Raw genomic sequence first — 26,349 nt, 5'->3', positions numbered from 1 at the left:
CCCTCAGAGGGTGACCCTCAAGATGCCAATGCCCCATGCCTCCCCCTCACCCCCCCACACACACACACCCCTCCCCCACACACACCTCACCCCCACACACACCCCTCCCCCACACACACCCCTCCCCCACACACACCCCTCCCCCACACACACACCCCTCCCCCACACACACCTCACCCCCACACACACCCCTCCCCCACACACACCTCACCCCCACACACACCCCTCCCCCACACACACCCCTCACCCCCACACACACCCCTCCCCCACACACACCTCACCCCCACACACACCCCTCACCCCCACACACACCCCTCCCCCACACACACACCCCTCACCCCCACACACACCCCTCCCACACACACACACACCCCTCCCCCACACACACCTCACCCCCACACACCCCTCCCACACACACACACACCCCTCCCCCACACACACCTCACCCCCACACACCCCTCCCACACACACACACACCCCTCCCCCACACACACCTCACCCCCACACACCCCTCCCACACACACACCCCTCCCCCACACACACCCCTCCCCCACAAATACACACACACCCCACAAACAAACCACTCCCACACCCCTCCCACACACACACACCCCTCCCACACACACACACCCCTCCCACACACACACACCCCTCCCACACACACATACCCCTCCCACACCCACGCCCCTCCCATACACACACCCCTCCCACACGCCCACCCCTCCCACACCCACACCCCTCACACACACACCCCCCACACCCACCCTCACCTCCCCCCCACACACACACCCCCCACACCCACCCTCACCTCCCCTCCACACACACCCCCACACCCACCCTCACCTCCCCCACTACACACACACACCCACACCCACCCTCACCTCCCCCTACACACACACCCACACCCACCCTCACCTCTCCCTACACACACACACCCACACCCACCCTCACCTCCCCCTACACACACCCCCCCACACCCACCCTCACCTCTCCCTACACACACACACCCACACCCACCCTTACCTCCCCACTACACACACACCCACACACCCACCCTCACCTCCCCCTACACACACACCCACACCCACCCTCACCTCTCCCTACACACACACCCCCACACCCACCCTCACCTCCCCCCTACACACACACCCCCACACCCACCCTTACCTCCCCACTACACACACACCCACACACCCACCCTCACCTCCCCCCTACACACACACCCACACACCCACCCTCACCTCCCCCCTACACACTCCCCCACACCCACCCTCACCTCCCCCCTACACACACCCCCACACCCACCCTCACCTCCCCCCCTACACACACTCCCCCACACCCACCCTCACCTCTCCCTACACACACACCCCCGCACCCACCCTCACCTCCCCCCTACACACCCCCCCACACCCACCCTCACCTCCCCCCTACACACCCCCCCACACCCACCCTCACCTCCCCCCTACACACACACCCACACACCCACCCTCACCTCCCCCCTACACACACACCCACACCCACCCTCACCTCTCCCTACACACACACCCCCACACCCACCCTCACCTCCCCCCTACACACACACCCCCACACCCACCCTTACCTCCCCACTACACACACACCCACACACCCACCCTCACCTCCCCCCTACACACACACCCACACACCCACCCTCACCTCCCCCCTACACACTCCCCCACACCCACCCTCACCTCCCCCCTACACACACCCCCACACCCACCCTCACCTCCCCCCCTACACACACTCCCCCACACCCACCCTCACCTCTCCCTACACACACACCCCCGCACCCACCCTCACCTCCCCCCTACACACCCCCCCACACCCACCCTCACCTCCCCCCTACACACCCCCCCACACCCACCCTCACCTCCCCCCTACACACACACCCACACACCCACCCTCACCTCCCCCCTACACACTCCCCCACACCCACCCTCACCTCCCCCCTACACACACCCCCACACCCACCCTCACCTCCCCCCCTACACACACTCCCCCACACCCACCCTCACCTCTCCCTACACACACACACCCACACCCACCCTCACCTCCCCCCTACACACACCCCCACACCCACCCTTACCTCCCCACTACACACACACCCACACACCCACCCTCACCTCCCCCCTACACACACACCCACACACCCACCCTCACCTCCCCCCTACACACCCCCCCACACCCACCCTCACCTCTCCCTACACACACACACCCACACCCACCCTCACCTCTCCCTACACACACACCCCCGCACCCACCCTCACCTCCCCCCTACACACCCCCCACACCCACCCTCACCTCCCCCCCTACACACACTCCCCCACACCCACCCTCACCTCTCCCTACACACACACACCCACACCCACCCTCACCTCTCCCTACACACACACCCCCGCACCCACCCTCACCTCCCCCCTACACACCCCCCCACACCCACCCTCACCTCTCCCTACACACACACACCCACACCCACCCTCACCTCTCCCTACACACACACCCCCGCACCCACCCTCACCTCCCCCCTACACACCCCCCACACCCACCCTCACCTCCCCCCCTACACACACTCCCCCACACCCACCCTCACCTCTCCCTACACACACACACCCACACCCACCCTCACCTCTCCCTACACACACACCCCCGCACCCACCCTCACCTCCCCCCTACACACCCCCCCACACCCACCCTCACCTCCCCCCTACACACACACCCCCACACCCACCCTCACCTCCCCCCTACACACCCCCCACACCCACCCTCACCTCCCCCCTACACACCCCCCCACACCCACCCTCACCTCCCCCCTACACACACACCCCCACACCCACCCTCACCTCCCCCTACACACACCCCCCCACACCCACCCTCACCTCCCCCTACACACACACACCCACACCCACCCTCACCTCCCCCTACACACACCCCCCCACACCCACCCTCACCTCCCCCTACACACACACACCCACACCCACCCTCACCTCCCCCTACACACACCCCCCCACACCCACCCTCACCTCCCCACTACACACACACCCACACACCCACCCTCACCTCCCCCTACACACACACCCCCACACCCACCCTCACCTCCCCCCTACACACACACCCCCACACCCACCCTCACCTCCCCCTACACACACCCCCCCACACCCACCCTCACCTCCCCCCTACACACACCCCCCCGCACCCACCCTCACCTCCCCCCTACACACCCCCCACACCCACCCTCACCTCCCCCCCTACACACACTCCCCCACACCCACCCTCACCTCTCCCTACACACACACACCCACACCCACCCTCACCTCTCCCTACACACACACCCCCGCACCCACCCTCACCTCCCCCCTACACACCCCCCACACCCACCCTCACCTCCCCCCTACACACCCCCCCACACCCACCCTCACCTCCCCCCTACACACACACCCCCACACCCACCCTCACCTCCCCCCTACACACACACCCCCACACCCACCCTCACCTCCCCCTACACACACCCCCCCACACCCACCCTCACCTCCCCCTACACACACACACCCACACCCACCCTCACCTCCCCCCTACACACACACCCCCACACCCACCCTCACCTCCCCCCTACACACACACCCCCACACCCACCCTCACCTCCCCCTACACACACCCCCCCACACCCACCCTCACCTCCCCCTACACACACACACCCACACCCACCCTCACCTCCCCCTACACACACCCCCCCACACCCACCCTCACCTCCCCACTACACACACACCCACACACCCACCCTCACCTCCCCCTACACACACACACCCACACCCACCCTCACCTCCCCCTACACACACCCCCCCACACCCACCCTCACCTCCCCCTACACACACCCCCCCACACCCACCCTCACCTCCCCCCTACACACCCCCCCACACCCACCCTCACCTCCCCCCTACACACACACCCCCACACCCACCCTCACCTCCCCCCTACACACACACCCCCACACCCACCCTCACCTCCCCCTACACACACCCCCCCACACCCACCCTCACCTCCCCCTACACACACACACCCACACCCACCCTCACCTCCCCCCTACACACACCCCCCCACACCCACCCTCACCTCCCCACTACACACACACCCACACACCCACCCTCACCTCCCCCTACACACACACACCCACACCCACCCTCACCTCCCCCTACACACACCCCCCCACACCCACCCTCACCTCCCCCTACACACACCCCCCCACACCCACCCTCACCTCCCCCCTACACACACACTCTTGCACCCACCCTCCCGCACAGCCCTGTCCCCGCACTCCTCTCCCCCACAACTTCCTCCCATCTCCCCCCTTACCCATCTCACTTATTTGCCCTCTCCCTCCCCACCCCTTGTTACCCTACATCCCCCTTCCCCAACCCACCTACCCTCCCACACACCTACCCTCCCACATTCCTCTCACCCCCACACCTGCCCTCCCCTCCTGTCCCCTGGAACCTCCTCCCCCCATCCCCCAATCCTCTGGTGTCCAGGCAGCGTCCTGCTCCCCAGGGCCTAGCTCGGTGATGGGTTCAGACGACGGAGCTTGGCCTCTCCCTGCTCCCAATTTCCAAAGCCACACCCTGACGGCTATGGGAGGCTGGGGTGACTCAGCTCTGTCACCGTCCTGATCAAATCAGTCCCCCCCCCACCCCCCCCCGCACTGCCCGCACCCCCACTCCATCCTCCAGCTCCAGGACGCGGAATATTCTGTTCCTGACTCGGACGTGGGTCCAATCTCCACCCGCGTGATGCATCCAATCAAATCCTTCGCAAAGTCAGCCTCTGGTTTGACTAATCCCCCCCCCCCCCCGGCAGAACATGAGGATTGCAGATGCTGGAGTAGGAGTCGAGAGTGTGTTGCTGGAAAAGCACAGCGGGTCAGGCAGCATCCCGAGGAGCAGGAGAGTCGACCTTTCGGGCAAATGCCCTTAGAGAGAGAAGGAGAGCTTTTTTCAAGGTCGGCGTCCTTGAGAGAGGCTCCGCAATGAGGTTAAAATCACCGAGGAGACACTGGGGCCTGCAGATGCTGGCGATCAGAGTTGAGAGGGTGATGCTGGGAAGGTGCAGCAGGTCAGCCAGCTCCCCTGCTCCTCGGATGCTGCCTGACCTGCTGTGGTAATCCCTCTGTCGGCCAATCGGCCCTCTGATGGCTGGGAGAGATCCAGCGATCCGTCTGCGATCCTGAAATTCCTCTTCCCAGTTGGCATCCCCGAGTCTGAAACTCATGATCCATTGGCTCTCTCTCCCTCAGGCAGCTTGGAGCGGGAACATAAACCCAGTGTAAAAACGAGTGATGAAAATAAAAGGATAAGAAAGCAGATGTTTCCACTTGGAACATGACCATGATCGCCTCAGAAACTGCGTTTTTTTTTGTTTTTGGAGGAGGGCATGTTGTGTATCTGAAAGGGTATGAGAACTTTCACAGGAGTGCAGGATGCACGTACAATACCCAGGGACTCTGAGCAGGAACGGGGATTAAAGTAGATAATCTCCCCGTGTCCCACGGGAGAGCCAGGATTGTGCAGGAAGCTCGAGGAGAAACGCGAAGTGAGTTGGGATGAGCTGACAGCCTTTCGACAAGGCGGAGAGATCAATAAGGGCTGAGCAACCCGATCGATGGTAAAGAGAGACTTAAAATGCCTTCACTCTCCTCTCTTTGAGCTTCAATCGTACAGAACCAGTGTAAAAAAAAAACTAACTGAGGCAGCTTCTTCAAAATAAAAAGCCCTGAGTACAGACCAGGGATTTGTTGCAACTCCTGCTGACACATCGGAGTTTTCAATCTCATATCCTCGAATTTCAAACACTCCATTCGCCTTTGCAAATCACTCTCTCTCTTTCAGTTAACACTGATTTGGAAGATGCCGGTGTTGGACTGGGGTGGACAAAGTTACAAATCACACAACACCAGGTTATAGTCCAACAGGTTTATTTGGAAGCACTCGCTTTCGGAGTGACGCTCCCTTCATCAGGTGTTCACCATAAACCACCTGATGAAGCAGTGTCACTCCGAAAGCTAGTGTGCTTCCAATTAAACCTGTTGGACTATAACCTGGTGTTGTGTGATTTTTAACTCAGTTAACATTAACCCTCAGTTAACGCTGACTCTCTCTCCCTCTCTCACATCTAACACTGACTCTCTCCCCCTCCTTCAGCTAACATGACTCTCTCTCCCTCAGTTAACCCCAACTCTCTCTCTCTCTCGTCAAAGTTTGTGAGAAGATTTGTAGCTCGGGTGCTCGTTGTTGTGGTTCTGTTCGCCGAGCTGGGAATTTGTGTTGCAGACGTTTCGTCCCCTGTCTGGGTGACATCCTCAGTGCTTGGGAGCCTCCTGTGAAGCGCTTCTGTGCTGTTTCCTCCGGCATTTATAGTGGCCTGTCTCTGCTGCTTCCGGTTGTCAGTTCCAGCTGTCTGCTGCAGTGGTCGGTATATTGGGTCCAGGTCGATTTCATCAACAGATGCCGAAGGGAGAGACAACGGAATGAGGACATGCCACAACCCAAAGGACTAGCCACACTACCATACATCAGGAGCATTTCTGAACTGACAGCCAGACTACTGCGAGCACTAGGACTCATAACAGCACACAAACCAACAGCCACCTCAGACAACAACTCACCAGGACAAAGGACCCGATACCCAGCATGAGCAAAACCAACGTAGTGTACAAAATCCCATGCAGGGACTGCACAAAACACTGCATAGGACAAACAGGAAGACAGCTAATGATCCGCATCCATGAACACCAACTAGCCACGAAACGACATGACCAGCTGTCCTTAGTAGCCACACACACAGACGACAAGCAACATGAATTCGACTGGGACAACACTACCATTATAGGGCAAGCCAAACAGAGAACAGCCAGGGAATTCCTAGAGGCATGGCATTCATCCACAGACTCTATCAACAAACACATCGACCTGGACCCAATATACCGGCCACTGCAGTGGACAGCTGGAACTGACAACCGGAAGCGGCAGATTCAAATCACTACAAATGCTGGAGGAAAGATCACAGAAGCGCTTCACAGGAGGCTCCCAAGCACTGAGGATGTCACCTAGACAGGGGACAAAACGTTTGCAACACAAATTCCCAGCTCGGCAAACAGAATCTCTCTCTCTCTCTCTCTCTCTCCCTCAGTTAACACCGACTCAGTCATTCCCCAAGAGCAGGTCTAGTCTGGCACCTCCCCACGTTGGACAACTTACATATTGATACAAGAAACAGTCCGGGCCCCAGCAAACAAATTCACTGCCAGCCCCTTTGCCCCCACCGACCAAACCTCTGACACCGAAGGAAGTACAAGGCAGTAAAGGGGGATGTTACATTGACCCAAAATGGCAAGCCAGATGTTTTTACATTTTCAAACAGTCCCTCTCTGACTGACCACAGTCCCGCCCTGACTGACCACAGTCCTGCTCTGACTGACCACAGTCCTGCTCTGACTGACCACAGTCCCAACCTGACTGACCACATCCCCCCCGACTGACCACAGTCCCTCTCTGACTGACCACAGTCCCACACTGACTGACCACAGTCCCCCTCTGACTGACCACAGTCCTGCTCTGACTGACCACATTCCCCCTCTGACTGATCACAGTCCCTCTCTGACTGACCACAGTCCTGCTCTGACTGACCACATTCCCACTCTGACTGATCACAGTCCCTCTCTGACTGACCACAGTCCTGCTCTGACTGACCACATTCCCCCTCTGACTGACCACAGTCCCACCCTGACTGACCACTGTCTCACTTTGACTAACCACAGTCCCACCCTGACTGACCACAGTCCCCCTCTGACTGACCACAGTCCCACCCTGACTGACCACATTCTCCCTCTGACTGACCACTGTCTCACTTTGACTGACCACAGTTCCACCCTGACTGACCACAGTTCCACTCTGACTGACCACATTCCCCCTCTGACTGACCACAGTCCCCCTCTGACTGACCACAGTCCCTCTCTGACTGACCACATTCCCCCTCTGACTGACCACAGTCCCCCTCTGACTGACCACAGTCCCTCTCTGACTGACCACAGTCCCTCTCTGACTGACCACATTCCCCCTCTGACTGAACACATTCCCTCTCTGACTGAACACAGTCTCACTCTGACTGACCACAGTCCCTCTCTGACTGACCACAGTCCCCCTCTGACTGACCACATCCCCCCCTGACTGACCACATCCCCCCCTGACTGACCACAGTCTCACTCTGACTGACCACAGTCTCACTCTGACTGACCACAGTCCCTCTCTGACTGACCACAGTCCCCCTCTGACTGACCACATCCCCCCCTGACTGACCACAGTCTCACTCTGACTGACCACAGTCCCTCTCTGACTGACCACAGTCCCTCTCTGACTGACCACATTCCCCCTCTGACTGACCACAGTCCCTCTCTGACTGACCACATTCCCCCTCTGACTGACCACAGTCCCACCCTGACTGACCACAGTCCCTCTCTGACTGACCACAGACCCTCTCTGACTGACCACAGTCCCTCTCTGACTGACCACAGTCCCCCTCTGACTGACCACATCCCCCCCTGACTGACCACAGTCTCACTCTGACTGACCACAGTCTCACTCTGACTGACCACAGTCCCCCTCTGACTGACCACATCCCCCCCTGACTGACCACAGTCCCACTCTGACTGACCACAGTCCCTCTCTGACTGACCACAGACCCTCTCCGACTGACCACAGTCCCTCTCTGACTGACCACAGTCCCCCTCTGACTGACCACATCCCCCCCTGACTGACCACATCCCCCCCTGACTGACCACAGTCTCACTCTGACTGACCACAGTCCCTCTCTGACTGACCACAGTCCCTCTCTGACTGACCACATTCCCCCTCTGACTGACCACAGTCCCTCTCTGACTGACCACAGTCCCACCCTGACTGACCACAGTCCCTCTCTGACTGACCATAGTCCCTCTCTGACTGACCACATCCCCCCCTGACTGACCACAGTCTCACTCTGACTGACCACAGTCCCCCTCTGACTGACCACATCCCCCCCTGACTGACCACAGTCCCACTCTGACTGACCACAGTCCCTCTCTGACTGACCACAGACCCTCTCCGACTGACCACAGTCCCTCTCTGACTGACCACAGTCCCCCTCTGACTGACCACATCCCCCCCTGACTGACCACATCCCCCCCGACTGACCACAGTCTCACTCTGACTGACCACAGTCCCTCTCTGACTGACCACAGTCCCTCTCTGACTGACCACATTCCCCCTCTGACTGACCACAGTCCCTCTCTGACTGACCACAGTCCCTCTCTGACTGACCACAGTCCCACCCTGACTGACCACAGTCCCTCTCTGACTGACCACATCCCCCCCTGACTGACCACAGTCTCACTCTGACTGGCCACATTCCCCCTCTGACTGACCACAGTCTCACTCTGACTGGCCACATTCCCCCTCTGACTGACCACAGTCCCACCCTGACTGACCACATTCCCTCTCTGACTGAACACATTCCTGCCCTGACTGACCACAGTCCCCCTCTGACTGACCACAGTCTCTCTTCTGACTGGCCACATTCCCCCTCTGACTGACCACAGTCCCCCTCTGACTGACCACAGTCCCCCTCTGACTGACCACAGTCTCTCTTCTGACTGGCCACATTCCCCCTCTGACTGACCACAGTCCCCCTCTGACTGACCACAGTCCCCCTCTGACTGACCACAGTCTCTCTTCTGACTGACCACATTCCCCCTCTGACTGACCACAGTCCCCCTCTGACTGACCACAGTCTCTCTTCTGACTGACCACATTCCCCCTCTGACTGACCACAGTCCCCCTCTGACTGACCACAGTCTCTCTTCTGACTGACCACAGTCTCTCTCTAGGAGAAAGTGAGGACTGCAGATGCTGGAGATCGGAGCTGAAAATTTATTGCTGGAAAAGCGCAGCAGGTCAGGCAGCATCCGAGGAGCAGGAGAATCGACGTTTCGGGCAATCCTGAAGAAGGGCTCATGCCCAAAACGTTGATTCTCCTGCTCCTTGGATACTGCCTGACCTGCTGCGCTTTTCCAGCAACACATTTTCAGCACAGTCCCTTTGTGACTGACCACAGTCCCTCTCTGACTGACCACAGACCCTCTCCGACTGACCACAGACCCTCTCCGACTGACCACAGTCCCTCTCTGACTGACCACAGACCCTCTCCGACTGACCACAGTCCCTCTCTGACTGACCACAGTCCCACTCTGACTGACCACAGTCCCCCTCTGACTGACCACAGTCTCTCTTCTGACTGACCACAGTCCCCCTCTGACTGACCACAGTCCCTCTCTGACTGACCACAGTCCCTCTCTGACTGACCACAGTCCCCCTCTGACTGACCACATCCCCCCCTGACTGACCACAGTCTCACTCTGACTGACCACAGTCCCTCTCTGACTGACCACAGTCCCTCTCTGACTGACCACATTCCCCCTCTGACTGACCACAGTCCCTCTCTGACTGACCACATTCCCCCTCTGACTGACCACAGTCCCACCCTGACTGACCACAGTCCCTCTCTGACTGACCACAGACCCTCTCTGACTGACCACAGTCCCTCTCTGACTGACCACAGTCCCCCTCTGACTGACCACATCCCCCCCTGACTGACCACATCCCCCCCTGACTGACCACAGTCTCACTCTGACTGACCACATCCCCCCCTGACTGACCACAGTCCCACTCTGACTGACCACAGTCCCTCTCTGACTGACCACAGTCCCTCTCTGACTGACCACATTCCCTCTCCGACTGACCACAGTCCCACTCTGACTGACCACAGTCCCCCTCTGACTGACCACAGTCCCTCTCTGACTGACCACAGTCCCTCTCTGACTGACCACAGTCCCCCTCTGACTGACCACAGTCTCACTCTGACTGACCACAGTCCCTCTCTGACTGACCACAGTCCCACCCTGACTGACCACAGTCCCTCTCTGACTGACCACATCCCCCCCTGACTGACCACAGTCTCACTCTGACTGGCCACATTCCCCCTCTGACTGACCACAGTCTCACTCTGACTGGCCACATTCCCCCTCTGACTGACCACAGTCCCACCCTGACTGACCACATTCCCTCTCTGACTGAACACATTCCTGCCCTGACTGACCACAGTCCCCCTCTGACTGACCACAGTCTCTCTTCTGACTGGCCACATTCCCCCTCTGACTGACCACAGTCCCCCTCTGACTGACCACAGTCTCACTCTGACTGGCCACATTCCCCCTCTGACTGACCACAGTCCCACCCTGACTGACCACATTCCCTCTCTGACTGAACACATTCCTGCCCTGACTGACCACAGTCCCCCTCTGACTGACCACAGTCTCTCTTCTGACTGGCCACATTCCCCCTCTGACTGACCACAGTCCCCCTCTGACTGACCACAGTCTCTCTTCTGACTGACCACAGTCCCCCTCTGACTGACCACAGTCTCTCTTCTGACTGACCACATTCCCCCTCTGACTGACCACAGTCCCCCTCTGACTGACCACAGTCTCTCTTCTGACTGACCACAGTCTCTCTCTAGGAGAAAGTGAGGACTGCAGATGCTGGAGATCGGAGCTGAAAATTTGTTGCTGGAAAAGCGCAGCAGGTCAGGCAGCATCCGAGGAGCAGGAGAATCGACGTTTCGGGCATTCCTGAAGAAGGGCTCATGCCCAAAACGTTGATTCTCCTGCTCCTTGGATACTGCCTGACCTGCTGCGCTTTTCCAGCAACACATTTTCAGCACAGTCCCTATGTGACTGACCACAGTCCCTCTCTGACTGACCACAGACCCTCTCCGACTGACCACAGACCCTCTCCGACTGACCACAGTCCCTCTCTGACTGACCACAGACCCTCTCCGACTGACCACAGTCCCTCTCTGACTGACCACAGTCCCACTCTGACTGACCACAGTCCCCCTCTGACTGACCACAGTCCCTCTCTGACTGACCACAGTCCCTCTCTGACTGACCACAGTCCCCCTCTGACTGACCACAGTCCCTCTCTGACTGACCACATTCCCTCTCCGACTGACCACAGTCCCACTCTGACTGACCACAGTCCCCCTCTGACTGACCACAGTCCCTCTCTGACTGACCACAGTCCCACTCTGACTGACCACAGTCCCTCTCTGACTGACCACATTCCCTCTCCGACTGACCACAGTCCCTCTCTGACTGACCACATTCCCTCTCCGACTGACCACAGTCCCACTCTGACTGACCACAGTCCCCCTCTGACTGACCACAGTCCCTCTCTGACTGACCACAGTCCCACTCTGACTGACCACAGTCCCTCTCTGACTGACCACAGTCCCTCTCTGACTGACCACATTCCCTCTCCGACTGACCACAGTCCCACTCTGACTGACCACAGTCCCCCTCTGACTGACCACAGTCTCTCTTCTGACTGACCACAGTCCCCCTCTGACTGACCACAGTCCCTCTCTGACTGACCACAGTCCCACTCTGACTGACCACAGTCCCCCTCTGACTGACCACATTCCCTCTCCGACTGACCACAGTCCCACTCTGACTGACCACAGTCCCCCTCTGACTGACCACAGTCTCTCTTCTGACTGACCACAGTCCCCCTCTGACTGACCACAGTCCCTCTCTGACTGACCACAGTCCCACTCTGACTGACCACAGTCCCCCTCTGACTGACCACATTCCCTCTCCGACTGACCACAGTCCCACTCTGACTGACCACAGTCCCCCTCTGACTGACCACAGTCTCTCTTCTGACTGACCACAGTCTCACTCTGACTGACCACAGTCCCTCTCTGACTGACCACAGTCCCACTCTGACTGACCACAGTCCCTCTCTGACTGACCACATTCCCTCTCTGACTGACCACAGTCCCACTCTGACTGACCACAGTCCCTCTCTGACTGACCACAGTCCCACTCTGACTGACCACAGTCCCTCTCTTACTGAGATTTGCATCAATTAAATCTACGCACTAATTGCATTGAAATCCCCCCAGCATCAGCCTGTTAGTCTGGATCCATGGTCTGGTTTGGCATTATTACCCCACTCCACCCCCCCACCCACAGCCCCACTCCACCCCCCCACCCTCAACCCCTTCCCCTCCATCTCTGAGTCACCCTGTAATCCAATGGTGCTATCCTCCAATGTGGACCCTGTATCGGCTGAGTCTAGTGGGTCCAGTGATTGTTCTGGAACATCCTTCTCAGTGTCAGCACCTTCGAGCCACCAGATACTTCCTCCCTTCTGAATTCGGAGTGGGCAACTCCCAACAATTCAGGAGCAGGAGAAGTCCATTCGGCCCATCGAGCTTGCTCTGGCATCCAATTTGACCAACCACTTTCCCGCCTACTCCCTATTTTCCGTTGACTCCCTGAGAGACCAAAGCCCTGCCTGAGGCAGCTGAACCTCCACGACCCTTGAGGTCGGGGGGTCACAGCCCGTGGCGGCCTTTCCTTGTCTCAGTCCTGAGAGATCGCACCCTCAACCCGAGACCATGCCCCATGTGTCCCAATCTCCCCCCCGCCCCTACTCCCACAACCCACTGGATCAAGCTGCCATCTACTCTACCTAGCCCCTTGTACGCCTCAATGAAATGGCCTCTCATTCTTCGAAAGCCAAGAAAGTGCAGGCCCCACCTCCTCATAATGGTCCAAGCCCCTCAGTCGCTGACCAATAGAGTAGAATCAATCCCCTACATTGCGGAAACAGGCCCTTCGGCCCAACACATCCACGCCAACCCCACGAAGAGCAACCCACCCACCCCACATTTACCCCTGGCATTTATCCCAATGTTCTGGGCCAGGACCGACCCCCTCGAAACATTTCAAGAAAGTATCCTGGACCCTAACATTGCTCGTTGTTTTAAGCAGGTGTGAAGTGGATACTCCAGGAGTGATGCAGCTGACCCAACCACTCAGTTTTAAACAGAACACAATTTATTTACAAGATTACCACATGAAACATAACCAAAAGAGAACAGAATACTGAGTAACTTATCCTATCCAAAAACTCAGCAGATTATCCCAGTTTAATGGTGCTGTTCCAAACGCGTGCAACAATCCCCTTGTCACAAAAGGTAAAATCAAACACAGGGTCTTACAGGAGAGAGAGAGAGAGAGATGGCAGCATCGAACACCATCTTCTGTGGAGCTGTTCCTTACACCAACAGTCTCAAAACTGCCTGACTGCTTTCAATGAACAGCCAGCCTGCGAAACATCAAACCAAACCAGAGAAGAGCTGGGAGAAATGGCCACTCCCCTTTTCGTTGTACAAGTGTTTCTTGTAAAACAAACCTGACAGCCTTCTGCCTGAGGCAGTATCTGTCAACTATAAACATATTGGCGCTAAACTGCTTCAAACCCAGCCCTTTCTGAATCGCTGTTTTTAACGACCGCTCTCACAAAGAAAAGCCAAGGACAGTATAATCTTGTTAAAGGAGTAGCGTTGTCACCCCAATACCAGTGGGCTAACATTGACTGCAAAGAAAGAGCTTGGACGGCATGGTGGCACAGTGGTTAGCATTGCTGCCTCACAGCGCCAGGGACCCGGGTTCGATTCCCGCCTCAGGCGACTGACTGTGTGGAGTTTGCCCATTCTCCCTGTGTCTGTGTGGGTTTGCTCTGGTTTCCTCAAACAGTCCAAAGATGTGCAGGTCAGGGTGAATTGGCCATGGGAAATTGCCAGTAGTGTTAGGTGTAGGGGAATGGGTCTGGGTGGGTTGCTCTTCAGAGGGTTGGTGTGGACTGGTTGGGCCGAAGGGCCTGTTTCCACACTCTAGGGAATCTAATCCAGAAAAAGAGCTCACATTTCCATAGCACCTTTCAAATCCCACAGGGTGCCCTCAAATAATTTATGTGGGTGTGGTCATTTTTGTAAGCGTACTGACAATTCCCACAAACGGGGCGTTGACAGTCTGCGTTTTCTCCTGTTGGTTGACCGTTAGGATTTGATAGTCGGAAGTGAGGCCTGCAGCTGCTGGCGATCAGAGTCGAGAGTGTGGTGCTGGAAAAGCACAGCAGGTCTGGCGGCATCCGAGGAGCAGGAGAATCGAGGTTTTGGTCATGAGCCCTTTTCCTGATGAAGAGTTCGTGCCCGAAACATCGACTCTCCTGATCCTCCAGCTGTGCTTTTCCAGCTCCACACTCTCGTTTCAGGAAGAGCTGGTGAGTGTTTTGAGAAACATTTAAGGTAGCCAATCCCCCCCCCACCAGGCCCTGATGGGATCTATCCCAGGATACTGAGGGAGGCAGGAAGGGAGATAGCTGGGGCCTGGAGGTGGTCTGATTAGTAAGGTTAAAGCCACAAACATCGACGAGATTGTGGATAGTGAGGAAGGCTGCAAAAGGATAGAGGAGGATATCGCTATGGTTGGAAAGCTGGGCAGAGTAGTGGCAGCTGGAGACTAATCTAGGAAATTGTGAAGAAATGATTCTGGACAGGTCAAATGCAGGAGGAAATTCCAATGGCAGGATCCTTTGGAGCGTTGATATCCAGAGGGATCTTGGGTTGCAGGTCTGGAGCTCCCGGAAAGTGGCAACAGAAGTGGATAAGGTGGTAAAGGAGGCATAGGGCGTGTTTGCCCTCACCATTGAGGGCATATAAAAGTTGGCAAGTCATGGTGCAGCTGTGCAGAACTCTCTGAAGGGCACCCCATCTGGATCCACCCCATCCCTATGCATTCCCCGTGGCTAACCCCCCCAACCTGCACATCCTTGGACAGTATGGAGTGTGGTGCTGGAAAAGGGGCTGACTGCGGTGCCTCATCATTCCTGATGAGAGGCTTCTGCTCGAAACGTCGATTCTCCTGCTCCTCGGATACTGCCTGACCTGCTGTGTTTGTCCAGCACCACACCCTTGATAGGATTTGATGTCTTCCCGTCGATTGGCGCCGTGAGATCTTCCGATTTTCTGGAAGAGGGAGCTCTGTCAGTGGAGCCCCCCCCCCCTAAATTTCCCACCCACAGTATTGCCCTCAGGAAAGGGGGAGGTCCACTTAGATTATCCACAGGAGAGAGACCGGGCCATGACTTCCTGTTTTGGGAACTGAGCGCACTCCCAAAAGAGCCAAGATCAGCATCGCTTTGGGGGAGAGTGTGGGAGACAGCTTCCTCATCCAACCTGCTGACCAAATACTTGAAATGTCCTGAGCTTAGAAACATTAGAAACCAGGCCACTTGGCACCCTCCAGCCCAGCCGGCCATTCTAGACCAAGGCATCTCACGGCGCCAAGGGTGCCTGAGGGTGCGTGGAACAAGCTGCCAGAGGAAGTGGTAGTGACAGGAAACATTCAAAAGACAGGGCAGGAAAGGTTTAGAGGGATACGGGCCAAATGTGGGCAAGTGGGAATCGTTCAGTTCAGGAAACCTGGACTGGTTTAGGCCGAAGGGCCTGGTTATGCACTGTGTGACTATGATTCCATTTCCCGTGCTATCCCCATATTTGTTTGAATCCTTCAATACCTAGAAAGATGTCACTCTTGCTCTTTTTGAGTGACTGAGCTTCCCCGGCCGTCTGGGATAGGAAATTCCGAAGGTTCACCCCCCCTCCCCTTCAGAGTGAAGAAACCCCTGGCCATCTTTTGACTAAATGAAGCTGTCCCCCCCCCCCGGTTCCTGTCCTCAGCCAGTCAGTCAGAGTGAGGCACCCTTTCTACATCCCTCAGACGATCCTACAGCCCTTCATTGGGAACCATGTTTCATTCTTCCAACCTCAGAGTACAGGCCCGGCCTTCTCAATATCTCCTCTCCAAACAGTCCCTTTCTCTCAGGAACTCCCCTTCCTGAGGTTAAACTGGTTCTGTAAGAATGGTGTTGGATGGCCATTAAATGACGTACATCAAACTTATTTTTAAACACGCGTGACTTGGCTTCAGAGCCTGACCCGAAAGGCTTCTCTCCTTCCAAAGATCATAATTAATCACTCTCCAGCACCATCTCTGAGGATACCTTTGTGCTTTCACAGGGTTCACATTGGGTTACAGCTGTCACGATCCCATTTGTTATGCAGTTACTTGCAATTGGAAACAGAGGGGTTGGGGAGGGCGGCGGAGGGGGTGGGGGGGGGAAGGAGGGCAGCATGACCCAGCCCGGTATCCCGTAGCAACCCCCCGGGGGCCTATCCTGCTGTTGGGCCTTGGAGTGCGGACAGAGACCTGCGCTCTCTGAAACAGGCCCCTACATCCGTCACCCAGCTGTCAACTGCCAGTGACACAGGGCTCAGTGTTTTGGGGCAGGGGGTTCCCAGGGCTCATCCATCACAGGCCTGTCAGATAAGAAACAGAGAGGCCATCGAAGCCACGGCCTGGAAAAGGCCGCAGGCCCGATCTCTTCTTTCTGTCCCCACCCCCCCCCAGCTTTCTGTAAAAGGATCATAATGTTACCTGCCATCTGTTGACACCACCCTCTCAGTTGGTTAAGGAAAGAAAAGGCACATTCAGTCTGTAAGGATCCCGCTGAAGTTGTGGTTTTCAGTGGCCGGGCTGCAGACCTCTTTAAAGCCCCCTCCCACGCCAGGCATGGGTTCGACAGGAGTCACCCATTCCGCCCCCTACCTCACACACCTTTCGGGTCGGTTTGATTCAGGTACAGCACCAATTGGCTGGCTCTCAGCTGGAAATGTCTTTAAAAAAATCAGCGCTGGCTAAGGCATTTGTGTGGCGCCTTCCACATCCTCGAGTGCGGTTGAGCTCTAAGTCGGGGTTGTAGTGTCAGGAAGTACAATTGGCGCACAGCAAGATGCTACAACGAGCAACAGCTGGTGAATTTTTATTTTTTGGATGACACCTGAGGGACTGACATTGACTGGGATTGCCAGGGAGAGTCTTAGAGATGTACAGCACGGAAACAGGCCCTTCAGTCTAACCCGTCCATGCCGACCAGATATTCCAACCCAATCTAGTCCCACCTGCCAGCACCCGGCCCATATCCCTCCAAACCCTTCCTATTCATATACCCATCCAAATGCCTTTTGAATGCTGTAATTGTACCAGCCTCCACCACTTCCTCTGGCAGCTCATACCACCCTCTGGGTGAAAATGTTGCCTCTTAGGTCTCTTTTATATCTTTCCCCTCTCACCTTAAACCTATGCCCTCTAGTTCTGGACTCCCTGACCCCAGGGAAAAGACTTTGCCTATTTACCCCATCCACGCCCCTCTTGATTTTATAAACCTCTATAAGGTCACCCCTCGGCCTCCGACACTCCAGGGAAAACAGCCCCAGCCTGTTCAGCCTCTCCCTGTAGCTCAAACCCTGGCAACATCCTTGTAAATCTTTTCTGAACCCTTTCAAGTTCCACAACATCCTTCCTATAACAGGGAGGCCAGAATTGAACATAGTATTCCAACAGTGGCCTAACCAATGTCCTGTACAGCTGCAACATGACCTCCCAACTCCTGTACTCAATACTGACCAATAAAGGAAAGCATACCAAACGCCTTCTTCACTATCCTATCTACCTGTGACTCCACTTTCAAGGAGCTATGAACCTGCACTCCAAGGTCTCTTTGTTCAGCAACACTCCCCAGGACCCCAGTGTTGAAGGGTTACTCCCCTTGAGCTACTGAGCTGCTCTGGTTTCAGATTGGAGGTTGGGTCTGAACTGTGGTAAGGCCCACCCCCCCTCCCCCAATGTGAGGGATTGAGGTGCTGATCGACTGTCTCTTCTTGTGTCCCTCTGCAGCACCCGTACCCCTCCGAGGAACAGAAGAAACAGCTAGCGCAGGACACAGGCCTCACCATCTTACAGGTGAACAACTGGTGAGTGAGGGGCTCCAGCAGAGTCAAAAGGGAGGGAATGGGGTGGGGGGGGGGGGGGGTGAATGACCGGAGGGGGTGTGAGGGGAAGGGGAGTGAGGGGAGGGGGAGGGAGCGTGGGGGAGGGGCGGGGAGGGAGTGGCGGGGAGGGAGGGGAGGGGGATGGGCTGACTGGCAGCCAGGACATGGACTGACCGGGAGGCAAACTAATGAAGGGAGTTTTCTGGCAGACTGTAGGAGGAGGGTGTGTTAACCAAATGGGGCGAACCAATATCGGGTCCCTTTCCAAGTTCGCCCTCACCGGAGTTTTTTGTGACTGGAGTCACGTGTGTGTACTAGTCTGGAGCTGGGAGGCTGGGAGTGGGCATTCTGAGGGAGGGGGGTCCTGAGCAAATGATCTTCTTTCCCAGCAGCCTTTTGGCAAAGCAGCTAGGTTTGCTTTGGTTTGAAACTTGTACTGGCTTCAGTTTTCTAATTTTGCGACATGGGGGACGTGAGCGTTCTTGGAAAAGGGGGTGACCAGTCCACGGGGCTCCCCCGAGATTCCCATCGATCGAGGGCCCAGCAATCTCCATCGCCTGACACCATCATCCAAGTGGGTTCCATGTTGTCCACAACCCCAGACTTTAACCGGGGTTGGAGGGGGGGGTGGTGGGGAGCGATGGAGGCCCAGTGCTAATGTCACTCGTAATCCTCAGACGCTGGCTGATGATGTGGAGGCCATGGGTTCAAATCCCACCCCTGCAAGCTGATGGAATTTAAAGTCGGTTAATCGTTCCTGAATTGACGTAATCATGGTGGTCACGGTGGCCATCTTTGATTTCAAGCCCATTCTGGTTCACTGATGCCCTTCAGGGCTTGAACACTGCCGTCCTTACTGGGTCTGGTCTACATGTGACTCCAGACCCATGGCAATGGGGGTTGACTCTCAACTGCCTTCTGGAAAGGCCTCACAAACCACTCAGTTTGAGGGTAGTTAGAGACTGGCAACAAATGCCCACAGCCCCATGGAAGTGTAATTGGAGGAAACGTGTTAGAATGTGTTGGGTTAGAATATTGAGGGGTGGGCAACCAATGGGAGTTAAGGAATAGATCAGCTGAGAGCTAGCTGAATGATAGAACAGCCAAGGAAGGGCTGAAAGGCCTCTACCTTCCCCTGTCGTTCGCTGACCCCAGGTTGACCTCTGTTACTTGGGGGTCTAACCCGATGACCAGGCTTGAGGCAAGCCGCCATATACGTTTGCCTCAACCCCCAGTAAAGAGCAGAGGACCAGGACAACTGCCCCCCCATGCCAAAGCCAGGACTTCCTTGGCATTCCACTGACGGTTGAGACTCATGCAAACATTGTCCCTCTCTTCCTGGTGGTCAGTGCATGATGTATCAGGAGACTGGGGTCAATGGGCTCCAGCCACTGCTGACCAATGGACATGGCCGCCATTTTGCTTCCACATTTGGTGGTGTTATCGTTGGACTGTTAATCCAGAAACCCTGGCAGTATTCTGAGTTCAAATCCTGCCACGGCAGACAGTGGAGTTTGAATTCAATAAAAGAAAATCTGGAATTAAGAGTTTAATGATGACCATGAAACCATTGTCGGGAAAACCCCACTTGGTTCACTAATGTCGTTTTGGGAAGGAAATCTGCCATCCTCACCTGATCTGGCCTGCACGTGACTCCAGACCTACAGCAATGGGGTTGAATCTTAACTGCCCTCCCGGCAATAAATGCTGACCTAGTCAGAGACACCCTCATCCTGCGAATGTGTAAATGGATCTGCCAATGGAGTGCTCTACATGACGGAGAGGGGCAAGATCACAAGTTACAATTATTCAATGATGGAAGAGCTGGGTTCCCTCGTTGGGAGGCAGTGCCCTGTTCATGCCAAGTGCCCCTCAAATCACAACACGGGAACAATCGGGGGCATTAGTGGGGCACGGTTGCTATGTCGTTGTCCAGCACCACCTCTGCCTCAACCCCTCACTGATTTATCAGGAAGGTTCCATGAGTCAGAGTCTAGGACAAGGGGACATGGGTCAACAATCAGGGGAATTGCATTTTAAACTGAGGTGAGGTGCGTATCCCCCCCTCAGGGGGGACTCCCCTCCTCCCTGCTTCCAACAATCAAGGCTGGCTCGTTCAATTTATTCAGGGGGTGCAAGAGATCAAGATCAACGAGGAGGTCAAAGGTTACGGGCAGCAGTTAAGGCAATATTCAGATCAGCCATGGAATGGTGGAGCAGGCTCGATGGGCCGAAGGGCCTACTCTGATTCCTGTTTCTTGTGTTCCTGTGGAACAGCGAGTGGGTTCAGAGTCACCAAATCCGCCCGGAGACTCCATCACATGGCTCCCGTGATTGGCTCGATCTTCAGTCACATCACCTCCCCTCAGCCTATCAGGAAGAAGACAAGGCTTTTATAACTAATAAGCAAATGTGTTCAAAGAGAATGGGCAGGTAGGCTCTTGTTTCATACCTACCTAATATCCACCCCCCCTCTCCTACTCCCACCCCAGACACTGCAGCACCCTGGAGATTAACCTGGATATTTCAGGGCAATCCTGAAGGAATCGGAAACTCCCAATGGGTGTGCGGTAGGTCTCCGTAAGACTCTATACCATCACACGAATTAGGAATATGAAGGAATACTCCCCACTTGCCCCTGGATGGGGGCAGCTCCAACAACACTCAAGAAGCTCGACACCATCCAGGACAAAGCAGCCCCCCGCTTGATTGGCACCACACCCACAAACATCCCCTCCCTCCCCCACCGACGCTCAGTAGCAGCAGGGTGTACCATCTACAAGATGCACTGCAGAAATTCACCAAAGATCCTCTGGCAGCACCTTCCAAACCCACGATCACTTCCATCTAGAAGGACAAGGGCAGCAGATACACAGGAACACCACCCCTTGCCAGTTCCCCCTCTGAGCCCCTCACCATCCCGACTTGGAAATATATCGCCGTTCCTTCAGTGTCACTGGGTCAGAATCCTGGAATTCCCTCCCTCAGGGCATTGTGGGTCTACCCACAGCACATGGACTGCAGCGGTTCGAGAAGGCAGCTCACCCCCACCTTCTCAAGGGGGCAACTAGGGACGGGCCCTGCCAATGACACCCACATCACGACAATTAAAACCAACATGCGAACAAAAATACGCCATTCAGCCCATCAAATCTGCTCTGGCATTCAATGAGATCAGGGCAATCTCATAATCCTCAAGTCCCCTTTCCTTCCATAACCCTCAAATCCCTCATAAATGAGAAATTTCTTGATCTCAGCCTTGAATAGTGACCCAGTCAGTGCAGCTCTTGTGGGGATAAACAATCCCACTCCTTCCCTGGTACCGGTTGCGATAGGACTTGACCTCGTTCCTATTCAGTCAGGCACGGGGATTGGGGAACTCCTCAGAAGTTAGCTCTCCAACCAATTCCGGGCCCTGTCAGTGGGAGTGTGTGGAGTCGATCTGTCGGAAGGGTGTTCGCAACATCTAGTGGCTGTGCCGGGAACTGCACGCGATGTGACTGTTGGGAGGGGGGATCGCAACAAGAGCAGTCCCCTCAGAGCTGTGTCCAGCTTCCTCCTCCCTTCCCTGTCCCTGTACTTGGAAAGAAAGATACAAGATTTTAAAAATACAAATCTTGCTCGACCAGGGGTCAGCACTTCCAATGGAATGGGACTCCCTGGGAATTGTTCTTGTTGTCTGAATGCTTCAATATTGTCAAATCCCCCTGCACTGCGCATAATTGCGCTACATATTTGTCATTAATTACATCGAAGTTCTATATTGTTTGTCAGAATGTATTGCTGTATTAATTAATTCAGGCGACGTGTTGGTCGCTAATGCCACTGGTCTAGTGATCCACTAACGTTCCAGGGATCATCCGTGCCAGATGGTGAAATTCAAATTCAGGAAAAATCTGGAATTAAATGTTAACATAATAGCAATCACAGTCCATCATTTATAGAAACCCATCTGACTCATTAATGTGTAGGTTAGGTGCAGAGTTTACAGTAGGGAGGTGGGTCGGTCTTCAGGGAGTCGGTGTGGATGTAATGGGCTGAATGGTCTGCTTCCACACTGTAGGGATTCTATGATTAACGTCCTTGAGGGAAGGAAATCTGCCGTCCTTACCTGGTCTAGTCTACACATGGTTCCAATGGGATTGCCTCTCAACTGCCTACAAATCCCTGGACATTTTGGGATAATTTAGCATGGCCAATCCGCCCTAACCTGCACATCCCTGTGCATTATGGGAAATTTAACATGGCCAATCCACCCTAACCTGCACATCCCTGGGCATTATGGGAAATTTAACATGGCCAATCCACCCTAACCTGCACATCCCTGGGCATTATGGGAAATTTAACATGGCCAATTCACCCTGACCTGCACATCTTTGGACTGTGGGAGGAAACCGGAGCAACCCCACGCAGACACGGGGAGAATGTGCAAACTCCACACAGACAGTCACCCAAGGCTGGAATCGAACCCGGGTCCCTGGCGCTGTGAGGCAGCAGTGCTAACCATCGAGCTCTTGTGCCGCTATGTTCCCTTTGGAGGTGGGGGAGGGGGGGTGACGATAGCAGGGTGAGATTGGTGGGGAGTTGCTTTTGGCAAATAGACCACCATGTTGCCCCCATCTCCACAACCTTCCCCCTCAAATTCAAACCCTCGCTCTTGGGTTAAATTAGGAAAACGTTGCCCTGCTTCAGGTGAGTGTGCCCGGCAATCCATCTGGATTGGGAACATGGCACAAGAGGGTGGTACTTGAAGATGTTGACTGGCGAGCTGAGGTGGGTGGGGGGGGGGGGGTTGGTGTCTGAGAGAACTGTGTGGGGATTTGGGTGGGGAGGGGCGTGAAGTGAGTGAGGATGGAGGGGTGGATTGGTCAAACAAGGCAGAGGAATGTGAAGCATTCGATAGGCTAGTGAAGGGGTTGTCTTCTGCCAATGACCAGGCAGGACTCAAGAGAGCGCGGGAACAGCAATTGTGACCTGGTGGGGGGAGGGCACAACTCTCGAGACAATCCAACAGACCTTTACGCAAATTCAATAATTTTTCTAATTAAAGCTGCTTTGAGCTCCCCAGTAGTGCCACAGGCAGGTTAATCTCCCCATTCCCAGAGAGAGCTGTAAGGGTTTCAGACCTCCCGACTTGCACTGAGGCAGAAGGGTTGCCCGAACTTCAACCCACGCCCTGGGAGGGTGTCAAATCTCATCTTCTGTTTCCTCCAACCGCCTCCCTCTTCTTCCCACACCCACCCCCTCCATTACTGGGCAACGGCCCTCACACTCTCCCTGAACTGAGGGTCTTTGGGCTGTCAGGTGACCCCCCACCCCTCCCCAACCCCAACCTCCCCTCACCGCGACGGCTAAATGAAGAATGGTTTTCCTGTTATGGGACAATGACATTTGAGCTCGTTAGCAGATATCTCCGCAGGAATAAAGAAGCAGAATTGAATTTCTACCAGTGTAATTTCCTCTCGGATTAGGGACTGTCTGAGTGAGCTGTCAGTGCTCCATTCTCCTGTAAAGGAGTGAGGTTATTAGACTATTTAAATATTACTTGGAAAACCAGACTGCTGGTAATTTAATTTTCCACCATGACTAATATGCAGCTGTATCTCCGGTCTTAATTATTCCAACTTCAATACACATTGCGTTCTCTCCCTGGTTAGAATTGCCTGACTAGCCTCAAAATGTCTCCTAGGCTCTGACTTTGCCCATCTCTTTCCCTGAGGGAACTCGGATGTAGGGGTTGCCGTCCATGGATTGGTTGCCGTGGTACCTGCCAGTCCGTCACTAAGGTACCCACAGTCTCGTCACCATGGGGCTCATGTCGGTGATATGACCCGCGGTATCCATGGGTCAGTTGCCATGGCACACACCTATCAGTTGCCACGGTGCCCACCGGCCAATTGCCCTGGTCAGAGGTAAAGTCGCCATAATATTACCGGGTCATGGGGATGCTCTCTCTCGTTCATGATAAAAAAGACTGGTGCTGGTTTCAGCTGAAGGTCACTAAGTCCTAGATGAGGGAGAGATTGAGAAGGAGAGTATATAAAAGCAGGGATGTACTTCCAAGGCTCTCTAAGGCTCTGGCCAGACCACATTTGGAGTATTGTGCACAGTCTTGGGCCCCATATCTCAGGAAGGATGTACTGGCCTTGGAGCATGTTCAGATGAGGTTCACGAGAATGGTCCCAGGACTGAGAAGTTTAACATCTGAGGAATGTTTGAGGACTCTGGGTCTATGCTCAATGGGGTTTAGAAGAATGTGTGGGGGGATGGGGGGGTGGAATCTAATTAAATCTTACAGAATACTAAATAGCCTGGAGAGGGTGGATGTTGGGAAGATTTTTTTCCATTGGTAGGAGAGACTAGGACCCGAGGGCACAGCCTTACAAGAAAGGGAAGACCTTTTAGAATAGAGATAAGAAGAAACTTCTTCAACTAGAGAGTGGGGAATCTACAGAATTCACCGCCACAGAAGGCAGTAGGGGCCAGGACATTGAGTATATTTAAAATGGAGATTGATAGGTCCTTGATTGTCAAGGGTTACGGGGAGAAAGCGGGAGAATGGGGCCAAGAAGCCTATCAGCCATGACTGAATGGCAGAGCAGGCTCGATGGGCTGAATGGCCTAATTTGTGCTCCAGTGTCTTATGGTCTCCCGGAGACGCTAACTTCAGCTGGTGTGGGAACCGAAGCCACGGTGTTGGCATCAGCTACCAGCCAACCAGCCATCTGAGTGAAACAACAACCCTCCCTGATACCATGGGACCCACAGCTTATATAACCATGGTACCCATGGGTGTGTTGCTATGGCAAGCTCCATTGTTCCCCATGGCACGACAACCTCTATACCCGTGGTACACATGGATTTGTTGCCATGGTAACCTCTATTGGTCGCCATGGCAATACATTCTCTAAAACATAGTATACACGGATCCATTGCTATGGCAACCTTCATGCGTCATGTGGCATAACAACCATGGTACACATGGACCTGTTACTAAGGGGCCAGTCAGACAGTTACTTGGAACCCACACGCCAGTTGCCGTGGTTCCCTCTATTGGTTGCTATGGCAGTTTCTGTAACCAAGGGACCGTGCTGTGGTGACCGTGGGGTCGGTCAGTCATTCATGGTTACAGCTCATCAGAGTGTCATGTCCACCTCACCAAGCCCTCGGTTGTTCTGGGATCGTCCAATCCAGTCAGAGAGATTCCCGGAGCTCTTGTCACATGGCCTCCAACCGGCCTGTCCCTGCCCTGTCATTGGTGGCCCCGGGCAGGTCACCCAATCGCATGTCAATCGCAGCAAAAACACCCAAGGAATTGGCTCATGAGAATAGTTTTTAAAACACCGCGCAACGTTTTTTTTCCAGCAACCTCTCAAGAAAGGGGTCTCGAGAAAGGTTCCTGGAGATTGTCAGATTTTCCTGGGGTGTGGGGGTGGGAGGTGGGGGGGGGTGGGGGAAGTTAGATTTGTTCTCTCCACGTCCGCAGGGGAAGACTCTCAGAAACCAGCC

General features: G+C 55.4%; 1 protein-coding gene across 8 annotated transcripts in view; it reads left to right on the top strand.

Moving 5' to 3' along the window:
- The window catches only part of LOC140454485 (homeobox protein Meis1-like), a 442,925-nt gene that overhangs the window by 383,118 nt on the left and 33,458 nt on the right, over positions 1–26,349 (top strand). For 4 of the 8 annotated variants that reach the window (XM_072549266.1, XM_072549267.1, XM_072549268.1 and 1 more), the window contains exon 9: positions 18,746–18,811. In XM_072549266.1, the coding sequence (XP_072405367.1) occupies positions 18,746–18,811 (66 nt within the window). Of the gene's footprint in view, positions 1–18,745; positions 18,823–26,349 lie in introns of all 8 variants that reach the window. The other 4 variants (XM_072549270.1, XM_072549271.1, XM_072549273.1 and 1 more) reach the window with 1 other exon arrangement.

The sequence above is a fragment of the Chiloscyllium punctatum genome, chromosome 29 (assembly GCF_047496795.1).
Source record: "Chiloscyllium punctatum isolate Juve2018m chromosome 29, sChiPun1.3, whole genome shotgun sequence".
NCBI lineage: Eukaryota > Metazoa > Chordata > Chondrichthyes > Orectolobiformes > Hemiscylliidae > Chiloscyllium > Chiloscyllium punctatum.
The sequence above is the reverse complement of the archived record's forward strand: the minus strand, read 5'-3'. Positions and strand labels throughout refer to the sequence as shown.